Here is a 15,364-nt window from a genome sequence, read left to right on the forward strand (position 1 = left end):
CAGGAGGTCCCTCCTCCCTGTGACCATCGACCTGAACTCCTCCCTCTGAGATCAGGTCCAACACACTGTCTGACTCATTATATCCATATTGAATGATATTTAATGCTGTTACATTTACTGCTCACTGCATTCCAGTTTTTCACTTTTTATTTTCCCTGATCTTTCTTTAAATCCAACCTGTTAATATTTCTGAGCAGGCATGGAGCACCTGGGATGCCAGGTCAGTAAACAGTTTTCAGGTGATAACACTCAGGCCATCCTGTGGTCAGGGAGCTTCCTGTGATTATACACTCATGTTACAGTTAAATTCAAGGGTAGCTGTCATCAGCCAACAGGATCAGTGTTCTCTGAAGTCCACAAAAACAAGTGGAGCTTCAGGTTAATGTCTGGGAAACGAGGACAGCCATCTGCTACAAAATCTGATTTTATTATCACCGTGTTTCATTTAAAAGAGTCTGTAAACATCTCATTCAAAGATGGCTGACTCATCACCACTTCATGCTGCTGTGCAGGTGGTGTGGTGACCGGCTAGTTGATCTCTGAGCTTTGTGTGCAGGGTCCACCCCACCCTCCACTGAAGGTCAGGGGTCAGAGGTCACTCGGCTGCACTGCCGACTGTCTTCCACTGCAGCACCTGACTGCACACAGTCTCCATCTCTGCTGCCTGAGCCAGCAGCTGAGCATGGGAGGTACTCTGACAGAGAGAGGGATACATCGGTTAATTCATGAGCTGGTCAGTCTGCTTACTGGTTACACTTAGGTCATGTGACTGACCAGCAGCTTGAGGCGGTCTGTGGCAGAGTCCCGGATGTGGGCGGAGCTCAGCTTCTCCTCCAGAGTTTCTATGAAGGCCATCATCAGCTTGGTGGATTCCACAACACACCTGAAACACAGCACAGTGCTTTAGGACACACACCGTCCCGCTGCGCTGCCACAGAGAGGGTTGCCATAGAGATGCCTGGTACCTGTGCAGGTGAGCCTGGACAGGCAAGCTGCTGCAGTCCAGCGGCTTCATCAGTCTCTGCCTCAGATTCTTATGGTCTCTCAGGATGTCCTTCAAATGTCCACCAAACCTCTGCAGGACCTGTAACCTCTGAGCTGCAGAAAAAAGAAAAATCAGGAACTTTAGAAGAAATGTGGGGACTAAGATCAAAGATGGCCTCCTGTGGAACATTCAGTTCATTAACGCTGTCAGGCCTTCCTGTCGGCTGACAAAACTCAAGTAAACATCAAAAGGGGCACAGAGTGGGTGGGACAGGCTCAAACTCACCAAGGTGGAAACTGTGTGTGACGTCAGCGCTCAGCTCGTCAACCCTCAGCAGCTCCAACTGCAGCTGCAGCTGCACCAACAGAAGACATGAAGAGATCAGATATCTCTGTACTGAAGAGGACGTCCTACAACTACAGGAAGTCTGCTGCACCCAGTGTCTGATGCTGGGAGAGACCATTACATATGTTGTTGTTTGACATTTGTTGAGCATAAGATGATAATCAATAACTGTGATCAGCAGTTCTAACCTCGTGCAGCTGTCGCTGCATCCTGATGTGCTGTTCAGCCTCTTGCAGGTGACAGGAGAAGGCGGGGCTGGGGCCGGAGGAGGCGGAGTCTAACTCCTCCTGAGGACAGCAGGAGACAGGACTGAGTGGACACCGTTAAACTTTCATTACTTTATTCATTAAACCTTCAGCGTGCTCTGAGTGCATATAAACCTCAGCCTGCACGTGTGCGGCCCATTCATAAATATGATGACATTAACCTGAGACACTGCTCCCACAGAGACACACCTGGACAGCAGTCTGGCGGCTGGAGTCACCGTGAACGGAGACAGATCCCACTGGTGCATCTGAAACACAGACAGGCCGAAGTGAAGACAAACAGTCCGGGTCCAGCCGGAGCCCCACGCAACGTGAACCTGAACCACTCTGATGGGATTTAACGTCAGAGACTGCGCGGGAAAAGTCCACACTAAGTGTATTATTGTGGAAAGGCCCGTTTCGATCACTTACGGTTCTGAACGGTTCCTTTGTCCCGTGTGGGTGGAAGAGTCCGCGCGCGCTCTGGTTTGTTTTCCTCTCCGCTCTTCTTCTACGAAACCATATCACTGCATCGGCGCCCCCTCAGGACAGAAGAAGAACTGCAGCCTCCCGCGCGGACAGCGTCACTTCGATCTAATAAAGTATGAAGTACAACAACACAATAACCTGAGAGGTGTGTGAAGACAAAACCAGACACACAACAGTCCGCGTTTGTTGCAGGATGTTGGTTTTCTGCAGAGTCCACACGGGTGACGTAAGCTCCTGGCTACTGCCATTGGCTGTCGGGGCTGACGTCAGAGAGCCGTCCAGCGTGTATTAGTAACAGGGTGTTTACATTTTCTTCTTAAATTCGTGTTTGTTTCACACCTTTGATCTGACTTTAATCACCACAGCCTCAGGTTAAAGGCGCCGCACGTCGTGTATTGTACGTAAGTACGTAACCTGCCTCTCTTCCTGTAGGTGAAGCTGCTGCTAACAGGCTAACGCCACTGTGCTAACGGAGCTTTACGTTGAAGATTAGACTCCATGAAGCTAAAGCTGCTGTTAGTGGGACCGCGATATTTTTCACGTTACATCGTCACTGTAACATGTTACTAACATGTTGTAACATGTAACTAACATGTTGTAACATGTAACTAACATGTTGTAGCATGTAACTAACATGCTAACGGTGTTAGCCGCGTCCGCCTGTTGCTTCATTATGTATCAGCTGTGAGCTCATTTCTCTACACCTTAGTGTCTTAAATATCAAAATAGCGACTTAATAACCTAATAAATGCCTAAAAAAAGATTGAATATGTTTAATGAACTAATAAGTTTACCAAGTAAGGCATGGTTTGGAGCTAATCGATGACATTTACCATCTGTAAACACATGAAAGATGAAAATCCCCAAAGATAATTACTGAGCTGTTTTTATTTACACGCTGTGTAAGATCAAGATGAAAAGATGTCACATGTTTATTATGTTTTATGAAAATAATCAGGCAGCTCTGACCGTGCTGAAACATGAGCTCATTAACTCTGATTAATACTCAGCAGCCTGTGTGGACATGAGCGGGGCTGTGCTGTAGAGGACGGTGAGCTCAGACAGGCGGGCGCCTCGTACCTGCTGGAGGATGGGGAACAGCGCGCTCAAGTCCCACCTGGAAACCTCCCAGAAGACGGGAGTGTTCCAGCTGACGGGGAAAGGCCTGCAGGAGGTGAGGCGTCCAGTCACACACATACACAGACACAGGTAATGTAACTGAGGAGTTTGAAGTGCAGCTGATATGACGCTTTACTTAGTGAGCTCAGCTCTGACAGTCACAGAGGAGTTATAGACTGATGGCGGACGGCAGGAAGGACTTCCTGTACCAGTCCTCAGAGCGGCGGGGCAGCAGGAGTCTGTGGCTGAAGCTGCTGTGACCATGATCGTCCATAACTTCAGACACTGACGTGACGATGGCCCATCTGTGACATGTCCCTGTCTGTTTCAGTTCCCAGAGGAGCTGCAGAGACTCACAGCCAACCTGAGGACAGTGGACCTGTCCGGGAACAAGATCGAGGTTCTTCCTGCCGCCATTGGAAACTTCCTGCAGCTTAAGAGTTTAACACTGAACTCCAACAGGCTGAGTGAGTGTTTGATCCGGACCTGCAGACTGTGACGTGTGAACCCCCCTGACCTGTGAACTCTTGTGATTCTGTCCTCAGCTGGACTTCCCAGTGAGATTGGCAAGTTGAAGAAGCTGGAGACCCTGAGCCTGAACGGGAACCAGATACAGCAGCTTCCCCCGACTCTGAGCCAGATCAAAGCCCTGCGGACCCTCAGCCTGGCGGGGAACCAGATTTCAGAGTTCCCTTCCGGACTAGGAACGCTGAGGCAGTTAGACCTGCTGGACTTGTCCCGCAACAAGATCCAAAGTGTCCCTGCAGAGGTGTCTGAGCTGCAAGCCATCGAGATCAACCTTAACCAGAACCAGGTCAGTTAGAATCAGGTTATGAAGACAGGTACAACAGAACCTCACTCAGAACCAGGTCATCAGGACCAGGTGCTTATGTACGCTGCAGTGACCCGGTTCCCTCCTTCCGGTCCAGATCTCTGTGGTGTCGGCGGAAGTCTCTCGTTGTCCCCGTCTGAAGGTCCTTCGTCTGGAGGAGAACTGTCTGGAGCTGTCCTCCATCCCAGTGTCCATCCTGACTGAGTCCCAGGTGTCTCTGTTCTCCGTGGAGGGAAACCTGTTCGAAGTCAAGAAGCTCAGAGAGCTGGAGGGATATGAAAAGGTCAGAACCACTTCCTGTGTATGAACATGAGCTCTCTGCTGGTCTTACTGGTCTTAATGGTCCCTGTTATTCCTCCTCAGTACATGGAGCGCTTTACCGCCACCAAGAAGAAGTTCACCTGAAGACTGTCCTTCATGAGTCCAGACCTCGGCACGCCACCTGGAGGTGGGGTCAGCTTCTTCTGCCGCTGAAAGCCTGGCAGCTAAGACAGACACGTCCTAGTGGACACAGGAAGAGACACAAACAGGATTTAACACCACAGAAGAAGAAGTTTTGCTGTTTTCTGTCAGTCAGCGATGGACAGAAACATTACTGCTCGAGTAATCAAACTAATCAGCCACTTTTAAATGAAGACAGTCTAATGTTATTTAGCATGTAAACCAAGTATCCTCCAAACTGATTATTGATTATTGACCACCACGTATACTGAAGCTTGTAGAGAATGGACTGCAGTCATCTTAAATACAGTCAGCAATGCTGCTCTGCTACGCTAGGCTAGTTAGCATTTAGCAGGTTTGTGTAAGGTGCTGCTCTTTTTCCGTTAATGTTTTTTAAATAGAATTTCAGCAGCTGAACTATGACCAAGCTGCAGCTGTGGATATGCTAACCCGAGCTAGCTGAGATGCTACTTGTCAGTTCGGCCTCCTTGTGTTTCTGTCGTTGACTCATCTTAACACTGTTGATTTATTTATTTGTTGATGTTCCTGAACTGCTGTTAGAACATCTCTTGGTTCTGGACTCGCTCTGTGTGGTGTTCCTGGTCAGAAACATCATGTCCCCTTCAGGTCCTTCAGAACTCAGCAGGACCAACACAAACCTGCAGAGTCTGGACCTCAGAGCACCGAATGAAACCACCTGACCCGCACAGCTACATTAACACAACTCTGATAAACAAAAGTTCACAAACTGATGAGGTGCTGTTTGTTTGTAACGCCAGCAGGCGGCGGTCATGCGCCCTAAGTCCTCACACATGTAAGCACGAACATAAAACCTTCAAAATAAAACCACCCAAAACCTTTATTTTGAAGGTGCTTCCGGTCGGCTCTGTGTTTACGCGTGTGTGTGAAGAGCCGTGCTCCTCTTCATCACTTCTTCTGTTTGTGTCGGGGTCCTCCCTCCTCCCCCCTCTGCTCTGTTTGAAATCCTGTTTGTCCGCTGGGACATGAAGCTGCAGTGACAGAGTGGGAGACCGAGCCGAGCCGAGCTGACCCGGTTCGTGTGAGGTTCGGTTTTAAAGGCCTCGGACGGATACGATGAGACCATGAAGCTGCTGCTGTGGATTTGTGTGCTGTGGCTGCAGACCCCGGCGGGGAGCTGCGGGAACGGTGAGTGGGACCGAGCGGATTCCAGCGGTTAGCTCGGGAGGCTAACGAGGCTACAGGCGGTGAAAAGTCCACAGCTGATAACACGCGGCGTGTCTCATGACCCGCAGCCAGCCAGCAGCAGGAACACCCGCAGACCTCATTGGTCCGGGCTGCTGGCTGGTTCGTGTTGATGCAGATTCCATCACGGGGCTCGTGTCACCTAAACAAACCAGCACGAGCCTCAGTCAGCACAGACCGGCCGGAAGACACGCGCCAATTGTTTTGTAGGTTTAGGCTGAAGGCAGTCAGGTAAGTTCAGGTAGGGTCAGGTAGGTTCAGGTAAGTTCAGGTAGGGTCAGGTAGGTTCAGGTAAGTTCAGGTAGGGTCAGGTAGGTTCAGGTAGGGTCAGGTAGGTTCAGGTAAGTTCAGGTAGGGTCAGGTAGGTTCAGGTAAGTTCAGGTAGGGTCAGGTAAGTTCAGGTAGGGTCAGGTAAGTTCAGGTAGGGTCAGGTAGGTTCAGGTAAGTTCAGGTAGGGTCAGGTAGGTTCAGGTAAGTTCAGGTAGGGTCAGGTAGTCATGACACACACACACACTGATCACATACATCCAAACTACGGAAGCCTACAGAGGTCAGTCAGAGGTCCAGGTGTATTGTGGACCTTCAGTGACCTCATTGCTGTGCACACTGATGTCATCGTTGGTGGGAAGTGACGTCACCTGCTGGCCTACTCTGACTCCTCTTCCTGTAGGTGTGGTGTTCACCAAGCATCCGTCCAATCAGACGGTGTCTCAGGGGAACGAGGTGAGGCTGGGCTGTGCGGTGGAGGGCGTGGCTGAGCCGGACATCACCTGGATGAAGGATGGCGAGAAGCTGTACAGCACTGACCAGGTGTTTCTCACGCTGGGAGAACAGCACTGGGAGACCTCACACAGGTTTGATCAATCAATCAATCACCCTGTGTGTGATGTTTGGGTTCAGACCGTGGCTTGGTCGACGGATCTGTCATTATAATCATGTATGTATAAAGTTATAGTTACAGCTACCTTAGCTTGCGGCTATGCTCTCACTACCACCTGGCTGATTTGGGTCGCTAGGTTAGCTAGCTAACAACTTGACACCAGGTCACCGTGTAGCTGAGCATTGTTGGATAAATCTACACACTGCTCAGAACATAAAGGGAACACTTCAACAACACGATGACTCCAAGTCAGTCCCACTGCTGTGAACCCAGCCTGTCCAGGTAGGATCAACACTGACTGTGGATCAGTTCCAGCTGCTGTTGGTCAAATGGAACAGACAGCAGGTGCCCTATAGAGGAGAGGTTCTGCAGGTGCTGACCACAGACCAGTTCTCTGCTCTCATCCTTTCTGCCTGATGTTTGATCACTTCTGCATTTTGTCAGTGCTCTCAGCATTAGGAGAGCATGAGGCGGTGTCTACAACCACAGAAGCTGCTCAGGTAGTGCAGCTCATCCAGGATGGCACATCAATGAGTTCTGTGGCAAGTAGGTCAGCACAGTGTCCAGAGCATGGAAGAGGTACCAGGAGACAGGCCGGTCCACCAGGAGACAGGCCGGTCCACCAGGAGACAGGCCGGTCCACCAGGAGACACACCAGGAGCTGACTTATGCTTTAGTCCAGGTCTGGAGGAGATCCCCTCAGGAGAACATCCACCTCCTCATCAGGAGCATGTCCAGGGATTGTAGGGAGGTCATCGTATTCCACTCATGGAGATCCAGGATGTGTTCTTTTAGTGTTCCCTTTATTTCGTTGAGCAGTATTATATCCCTGACATAATCGAAGTTTATATCATTGATATTAGCTGGAGAAGTGCTGTGACAAGTTAGTTATTATCCATCCTGCCCGCTAACCACACCTCTTTGATCTTGTCTTCTTGTGAGGATCACTGTCGACTTCAGCAGCTTGAAGTTTGGTCTCTTACTAAATGAACCCATGTTACTGATTGTTTACCGCTCGGTCTGAGGGAGGTGGAGCCGGGATGTCTGTGTGTGCCAGAGTCTCACCATGTCTCACCATGTCTGTTGCTGCTGTGTGGTTTTAACACGTAGGTCTGTGGGGAACGACTCACTGCGGGAACCAGCCTCTAGGGGCCACTGCTGGAACTGCAGCTCACATCACCACTCAGTTGTTGTTAAATGGTTAAAAACATCAAGTGTGGTGCAGGCCGTGTTGTTGGTGGAGTTTCTGTTTGATGGTCAGCAGCTCAGCGGTAAACAGAGGCTGAGCTGCTGTTATCTTTTGTTCTGGTTCTGATGTTGTGTGTTCTCGTTCCAGTGTAAGGTCGGTGCAGCAACAGGATGCAGGTCAGTACTGGTGTGAGGTGGAGTTTCACGGTCTGACGTTCTCCTCTGAGAGAGCCTGGATCACAGTGGAAGGTGAGAACCCTGAACACACCTGTCTGGGACTCCTGGACAGTCTCCTCCTGTCTCCCTTCTGCTCTTTCTCTTCTCCTTGTAGCAGATTACATGTAATGCTCCTTCAGCACCTCCTCTTTTCTCCTGCAGGCGTCCCTCACTTTGTGCAGGAGCCTCGGGATGTGGCAACGTTCGCCAACACTCCCTTCAACCTGACCTGCGCAGCTGTGGGCCCCCCTGAGCCCGTGGAGGTGCTGTGGTGGCTGGGAGGAGTTCAGGAGGGAGATCCCAGACCATCGCCCTCCATCCTCCACGTGTCAGGTTAGCCCTCTCCTCTCATCAGGTGCATCATGGGAAAGGAAGGATACAGTGAACTGATAACCTGCTGTTTCAGCCTCAGAGCTACAGCCTACATGACCCACAATGCACCAGGTGTCTTATGACAAACTCATCTGTGTGTGTGCAGGTGTGAACAACAGTGTTAAGTTTTATTGCGAAGCAAAGAACACCAGAGGGATTTCTGTCTCCAGGACTGGAACTGTTCTGCTGAAAGGTGAGTCCAGGGTGTGAGCTGAGCTGTGACTGGAGGAGACCCCCAAGGAGTGGGGCTTGATGAAGTACTGTCTCGGTTTCAGTGCTGCCAGCTGCCCCAGTCAGTATGCAGGTCCTGAGCATGGTGGACAACAATGTCACGTTGTCATGGAAACCAGGATTCACAGGCCACTCTGAGCTGTCCACCTGCATTGTACAGGTAACACGCACACACACGGGCACACACACGTGAGCAGCTTGCAGACTGTCTTCTCCTCCTTCTCAGGTGTCGAGGCGGTCTGTTCGGAGGTGGGACCTGCCACAGAAGGAGGTCCAGGTTCCACCTTACCTCCTGGTGCTGTCAGGTTTGAGGAGTCACTCCAACTACAGCGCCAGAGTCTCCTGCGTGAACGAGGTGGGGGCGTCTCCTTTCTCCTCCTGGCTGCATTTCCACACGCCTGAGTCAGGTACAGGGCGCCAGCTCTCTGTTTTCAACTGACAGATGTAGTTTTGTAATAAGAGTGTTTACTTCTTTAAAAGTTTAAGATAAATCACAAGCCGCTTCCCATCATCCTCCATTTAGACTGGATCCATCCAACCAGCAGCAGGAGCACAAAGTCATCTTTAAAGGCTAGCTCATAGCAGTTAGCTGTAGATCTGTAGAGTGTTGTTGTCTCTGTGAGGGGGAAATATGAGCACTTTAAATTCTCCTGTCTGTCCAGTTCTGTTAGCTGCGTGTTGTAAGGACTAAACTAGCATGTTAAGCTAGCTGCCATCATGAAGGTCAGTGACATGGTCTGTTGTTAGCAGCAGTGCAATCACATGATCAGTGTTGTTGACACCTTTAAATGTTGAGTTGAAAGTGGTTCATCATGACATCATCAGCAGTACTTCACTCTGATTGGTACTTAGAGCAGCAGGTGGACCTCGGAGTGTTTCAGCAGTAAACAGAGGAGCTGCTGGTTGCAGGCTGTGTGTGTGTGTTGGGCCAGCTGGCTCTGGTCCAGTAGATTCCAGTTCTCTCCGTACAATCAGCTTTTGTTTGTGGCCTTAATCCCCATAAAAGGACTGCAGCAGTGCCTGTAGCGCCATCTGCAGGGACGCTGGCAACACTGAGATTTCAGGGTGCTGGCTGAGATCACCACAGTGACCCACATTCAGACTGAGGGCCTGCAGACAGGAAGCGGCTCCCACAGCAACAGGGCACACAGCAGCGGACACTGCGCCCAGACAGCAGGGGGCGTTGTTGTTTCACTGTAAGTCACTGTGACTGTATGATCCTTCCCACAGTGCCCTACACCGCCCCGAGGAACCTGACCTTTGACCTGTCAGAGCAGCAGCTGTCTTTGAGCTGGGCGAAGCTGCAGGAGGAGGAGCTTCAGGGGAAACTGTTGGCCTACAAGGTGCAGTGGACTTTGGGAGGAGAGGCTCAGGTGAGACATGCACAGCTGAAAGCAGCTGAAGCCTCCATGGAGGAGGATTAACTCTGTGCCAACATCTGCAGGAGCCACTACTGTTCAAAGACAACTCGGCCCAGCTGTCTGGAGGAGGCCGCTTCTTCAATGCCTCCTTCCAGGTGTCGGCCTGCACCTCAGTGGGCTGCGGACCCTGGAGCCCCCCGGTGCTGGTGCTGCCAGCTGCAGGTAGGGGGAGTGTTAGGTCCAGTACACACATCTGTGGAAATGCCTGGTGTTTACGTTTGACCCCCTGTGGCCACTTGGTGAACTGCAGCTGCTGTCTGTGTGTTCTGTTTGTCATGCATGTGAGAAACCGTAGGCTCATCATCACACTGTGATCAGACTGTTGTCATGATGACACTGTTAGATCATGAAGCTAACACTCATAGCTGCACACAGCTGGCTGAGCTTAGCTTAACCAGAGTGGATAATGGCAGTTCCAATAAATCAACAAGCTAACAGTGTAAAGCTGGATCCATACTCCACGAGAGCAGAGAAACACCCCCCCCCCTTAACTAGTCAACAGATTAGTGACTAGTTTAGTCATAAGCCACATTAGCAAAAACCCCTCAGATCATTCATTCGGGTTATGGAACCTTTAATATAAATGTATTGATTGCTGGTGAGCTGATGAGCTGATTGTCTCCTCCCTGCTGGTCCCTCAGTGCAGCTGCAGGTCCAGCGGAGCCACATATGGGTTGGCGTGCTGCTCGGCTTGCTGGGGGCCACTGTGCTCGGCCTGCTGCTAACAGTTGTTGCTCAGCGCCGTGGGAAAGAGATGCAGTTTGGGTAGGAGGTGGAAAGTCTGCTTGTTAAGGCTGGCACATCTCTGACTGTCTCTGTAAGCTGCTGCTGTCTCTGTCCTCAGCTCAGCCTTCAAGAGTCCCTGTCCTGAGAGCTCCGTCTCCTTCACAGCTGCTCGGTCGTTCAGCAGAAACGCTGCTGACCTGCAGGAGTCCACCCGTGAGTCCGAGTGCTGTTCTTATCACAGCTGAATGTGCAGCAGTTTGTCTAATTAATCCTTCACAGACATTCTTCATGTGTCTCTTCCCAGTGGACAGTCTCGGGATCAATGACGAGCTGAAGAGCAAACTGCAGGATGTCCTGATCCCAGAGAGGCTGCTGACGCTGGGACACATGCTGGGGAAAGGTAACGCAACAATAAACAGACTTCACTTAGCTTCAACCTAGCATTTCACACACTGAATGAATGTGTATGGCGTGAGGTAAGAAATTCTTACCTTGACCTAGCTTTAGCCTAGCATTAGCGTCAGCCCAGTATTAGTCTTACATCAGAATGTGTTTGTAGCAAAACACTGAACTTTATTAACCCACAACTTGTGTGTGTGTGAAGGTGTACTCTGTACAGTGACTGAATCTGCCCTTCATGTTATTTAATGAAAAGGAACTGAGCCTGAGCTAACGTGGCTAACATTAGCCTAGCAGCACCTGCAGGTTAGTGGTGGTGTGGCTCTGCCTGTGTACAAAACACAACAATGTGTTAAGTCAGCACTTTGAATGTCAGGAGGTCACCTGACTCACTGTGTTAACATCAAACACCTGAGCAGCCTGCCAGACCAAGCACAGGGCTCACAGTCTCACAGTGTCAGACCATCGGTACACATCAGAAACAGATGAATAACATGTTCCCATATTTACCTGTGCAGGTGAGTTCGGATCGGTGCGTGAGGCCTTCCTGAAGACGGAGGACTCGTCCGTCCAAAAGGTGGCGGTTAAAGTGCTGAAATGTGAGTTGTAGTCCTCCTGAAAGCAGTCGAAGTGTGAGACACAGAAGGGTTATTATACATAAGGTTGAAATAATCTGAAGTGTATTAATCCCTGTAGGGAGATTAAGTTGTTATATCACTGCACATTGATATGTTATTGATGAGTGTGTGTGACCTCCTGCAGCTGACATCACCTCGTCAGGTGACATTGAGCAGTGTCTGAAAGAGGCGGCCTACATGAAGGACTTCCACCATCCCAACGTCATCCAGCTCATTGGTGACACACACACATACACACACATTAACCTGGTGTCAGAGGTCAGCTGGTTAGACTGACGGGCTGTTCTGTCCAATAGGAGTGAGTCTTCACCGGCGTCCTGGACAGAGGCTACCAGTCCCAATGGTGGTGCTGCCGTTCATGAAGCACGGAGACCTGCACACCTTCCTGCTACTGTCCAGACTGGGAGAGCAGCCGTTTGTAAGAAGGCCTCCTTTGTGTTCATTGTGGAACGGTCCTGTGTGTGGTGTGATGAGTAAAGCTGACCTCTCTCCTCAGGACCTGTCCGTGCACATGCTGCTCCAGTTCATGTTGGACATTTCTCAGGGGATGGAGTATCTGAGCAGCAGGAACATCATCCACAGAGACCTCGCCGCCCGCAACTGCATGTCAGTCCACCAGTCACACACAGCTCCTCTGAGATCCCTGTCTGCAGTGTTAAACAGGTGTGTGTGTGTGTCTGTGTGTGATTCAGGCTGAACGAGAACATGACGGTGTGTGTGGCGGACTTTGGTCTCTCCAAGAAGATCTACAGCGGAGATTACTACCGACAGGGCTCCGTCTCCAAACTGCCCGTCAAGTGGATCGCTCTGGAGAGCCTGGCTGACAATGTTTACACCACACAAAGCGACGTGGTACACACACACACACACACAGACACACACACACACACACAGGTCTGGATCTTTTAATTATCTTACAGCCACCCTGTCAGCACCAGCTGCTCCACAGTAATGTGGCTCATGTGTGTGTTTGTGTGGTTGTTAGTGGGCGTTTGGTGTGACGATGTGGGAGATCATGACTCGAGGTCAGACTCCGTACCCCGGAGTGGAAAACTCCGAGATCTACGAGTTCCTGATTAAAGGAGAGCGACTAAAAAAGCCCGCAGACTGCAGAGATGACATGTAAGTCTGAACAGGACAAAGACTGCAGGGACACTGTGTGGGTGGTCATGTGCCCGCGGGAGTGGTCATGTGCCCGCGGGAGTGGTCATGTGGTGGCGCCTCGTGGCAGTGGCGGCGGTGAATGCATGTCTAACTTCCTGTCTTTCAGATATGAGATTATGCACAGCTGCTGGAGTCCCGTCCCTAAATGTCGTCCCAGTTTCCAGCAGCTGGTCGGCCAGCTGGAGGCGCTGTGCCTCAGCCTGTCCCCTGCTCCACCACAGAAGGAGCCGCTACTATATGTCAATCTGGAAGGGGGCGAGGGGGAGCTGGGCAGGGCTGGAGAAGTGGGCGGAGCTCTGGCCGCAGGGCCAGAGGAAGCAGTGGCCTGCAGCTGGGGCGTCCCGTGGCAGCAGCAGGCTGAGGACGAGGAAAAGGACTGGCTGATGGTGGGCTCTGCGGCTGCGCTCGCCATTGGAGGAGACTACAGGTACATCATCAGCCAATCAGGGGGCCCCGAGGAGGCGGCAGGGGAGGGGCCGGCGAGGGGCAGGAGGGAGTCAATGGACAGGTTACAGGACATCAGGGATGAAGAGGATGATGTGGTAATTAATGTCTGAGAAAAACTAACCACTTACAGTGCTCCCCTCACCTGATTGGACCTGAGCGCCGCCTGCTGATGGAGCAGCAGGTGGGCGGAGCCAGCCACACGGACTCCTTCACACAATCAGGACCTCCACCGCTGCACCGGCACCACATGCTGCGACGAGACGCAGCTGTAAGACGAATGATCCGTTAGACGATTGATCCGTTACACTATCGATCTGTTAGATGATATTATTGATCAACTATTGTAATTTCTCTTAAACATGTTGCACTGTGACAAAACAAACTAACCGCAGACACCTCGTCGCCTCTGAGGTTTTATTCATTTTTGAACAGCTTCTGATAAGTTCCCTGTAGATGGACTAATGGACTGATCATTGATAAGCCTGAGAGCTGTTTGTACCCAAGTGTCCTTTTAAACTGCTTTTATTTTGAAGAGCTGAGAAACCACTTCACCGTGCCTCCTCCTGGACAGACTGATACTGATCGATGTTCTGATACTAATCAATACTCCTAGGGTAGATTTGTGAGAAACCCCTGCAGCGTCTGGTTTGATGCCTGAAACATTGAGCTGTCCACATACTTTTGGATATGTACATTGATCTGTTTTTATTGATTAGACAAATAGTCATTCATATTTTGGGTGGTTCTTTATATTTTTATTGATCAGATTAAATTGTAATTTCTATGTTTAGATGTGCTGTAGCTGAGCATCTGTCTCAGTGTGAGTCAAAGTATTCAGACTAATCAATGATTAGCTGCTTTTTTATTGGCTACTCGTGGTTTTAATGTAAACTGGTTCTCACTGTCTGAAAGAGCCAATCGATTGATCAGCTGCAGCCCTGCAGGTGTTCTTAGATATAAGAATGAGTTGGTGTAATGTTGACCTGCTCTGGCCTGCGTGCGCACACAGACACACACACACACACACCTAACGCACACTGGAGCAGGGGGCCTCTGGGGCCCTGGAGGAGTTAAATGGGCATTTTTATTAACCTGAATAAGATGTCATAGATGATGTCATTGATGATGTCACAGTGTGGAGGCTGGTGCGTCTGATGGAGTCCTGCTGATGTTCTGACCTCCAACAAATAAAGTCTCACTGCTCTTCTCTGTGTCCTGATCCCACCCCACACACACATCAAGTGCTTGAAATACATGAAGATAATTCTTTCAAAATGTATTGATCACTCAGATCCATAGACCCATGTCACCTGATTTAACTGACAGAGGAACATCTTGGGATAAAAACCGGTCGAGCCACAGAGGTAATGGCAGGCATTTTATCACTGCTACCAATCCAGACTTATTGATCATCAGACTTCCATCCTGGACAGTTCGTGTCTGTCTCCTGCCCTCAGCCGACATTCATAACCTGAATTCTCTGTGGAAGCAGGAAGGATGCAGCGAGGGCTGTTACATTAGTGTCAGCTAAGAAGCTAACTGCTGGGTTTACCTTCAGACATGAAACCTGTAGGTGTCCACTTCCTGCTAACGAACCTGTCCACAGCTCCTGTAGGGGGCGCTCTGAATGAACAGCAGTGACCGGTCAGATCCAGAATGTAAACAGACTGATGTGCTTTGGTCTCTCTGACAGCTGAAGCTGATTTAGCCCATCAAACACTAGCATGCTGCTAACGGCTGCTGATTGGTCAGCTCAGATTGGACTGATGGGGACAGGAGCTCCTCCCTCCATGAGTCCTCACATTTATATCTCTATAGGGGCTCTGCTGCTGCTGCTGGCGGATGTGTCCAATCAGAGTGGAGGATGCTGGGAAGTGGCTCCTGGTGATGTCACTGATAGTTATAGATTTAAAAAAACATTAAAATTTAAATGCAAATGAAAATTAGAATGTTTGGGCTCCATGAGACCCCCACTCATTCTGGACATTCTCCAGACTGCCCC

General features: G+C 50.3%; 3 protein-coding genes and 1 long non-coding RNA gene across 9 annotated transcripts; 2 read left to right on the plus strand and 2 right to left on the minus strand.

Moving 5' to 3' along the window:
- Nucleotides 1-91: 91 nt before the first annotated feature.
- On the minus strand, nt 92-2,327 carry LOC114427904 (HAUS augmin-like complex subunit 2). Its single transcript, XM_028396144.1, has 7 exons — nt 2,008-2,327; nt 1,758-1,844; nt 1,519-1,617; nt 1,271-1,340; nt 966-1,098; nt 775-883; nt 92-694 (listed from the first exon to the last, which is right to left on the minus strand). Exons 2-7 carry the CDS (start codon nt 1,842-1,844, stop codon nt 596-598), a joined length of 597 nt encoding a protein of 198 aa, XP_028251945.1. The 5' UTR covers nt 2,008-2,327; the 3' UTR covers nt 92-595.
- LOC114427901 (leucine-rich repeat-containing protein 57-like) lies at nt 2,195-5,302 on the plus strand. Of its 6 annotated transcripts, none has more exons than XM_028396140.1 (6): nt 2,195-2,469; nt 3,078-3,238; nt 3,515-3,650; nt 3,729-3,997; nt 4,113-4,298; nt 4,379-5,302. In XM_028396140.1, exons 2-6 carry the CDS (start codon nt 3,155-3,157, stop codon nt 4,418-4,420), a joined length of 717 nt encoding a protein of 238 aa, XP_028251941.1. In that variant the 5' UTR covers nt 2,195-2,469; nt 3,078-3,154; the 3' UTR covers nt 4,421-5,302. The 6 variants fall into 6 exon arrangements, with proteins under 6 accessions (XP_028251941.1, XP_028251942.1, XP_028251940.1 ...); XM_028396141.1 differs by having other exon boundaries at nt 2,195-2,461; XM_028396139.1 differs by having other exon boundaries at nt 2,196-2,465.
- Nucleotides 5,303-5,349: 47 nt separating this feature from the next.
- Nucleotides 5,350-14,566, plus strand: LOC114427881 (tyrosine-protein kinase receptor TYRO3-like). Its single transcript, XM_028396103.1, has 19 exons — nt 5,350-5,623; nt 6,351-6,534; nt 7,897-7,997; nt 8,127-8,297; nt 8,443-8,529; nt 8,612-8,727; nt 8,794-8,974; nt 9,798-9,940; nt 10,012-10,150; nt 10,630-10,753; nt 10,833-10,927; nt 11,019-11,114; nt 11,632-11,712; nt 11,876-11,968; nt 12,048-12,169; nt 12,248-12,357; nt 12,444-12,603; nt 12,737-12,873; nt 13,022-14,566. The coding sequence occupies exons 1-19, from the start codon at nt 5,560-5,562 to the stop codon at nt 13,470-13,472; spliced, it is 2,655 nt and encodes an 884-aa protein (XP_028251904.1). The 5' UTR covers nt 5,350-5,559; the 3' UTR covers nt 13,473-14,566.
- Nucleotides 10,974-12,139, minus strand: LOC114427906 (uncharacterized). Its single transcript, XR_003669482.1, has 3 exons — nt 11,998-12,139; nt 11,624-11,728; nt 10,974-11,104 (listed from the first exon to the last, which is right to left on the minus strand). It is a non-coding gene; the product is annotated as an uncharacterized LOC114427906 (long non-coding RNA).
- Nucleotides 14,567-15,364: the final 798 nt, after the last annotated feature.

The sequence above is a fragment of the Parambassis ranga genome, chromosome 22, assembly GCF_900634625.1.
Source record: "Parambassis ranga chromosome 22, fParRan2.1, whole genome shotgun sequence".
Classification (NCBI taxonomy): domain Eukaryota; kingdom Metazoa; phylum Chordata; class Actinopteri; family Ambassidae; genus Parambassis; species Parambassis ranga.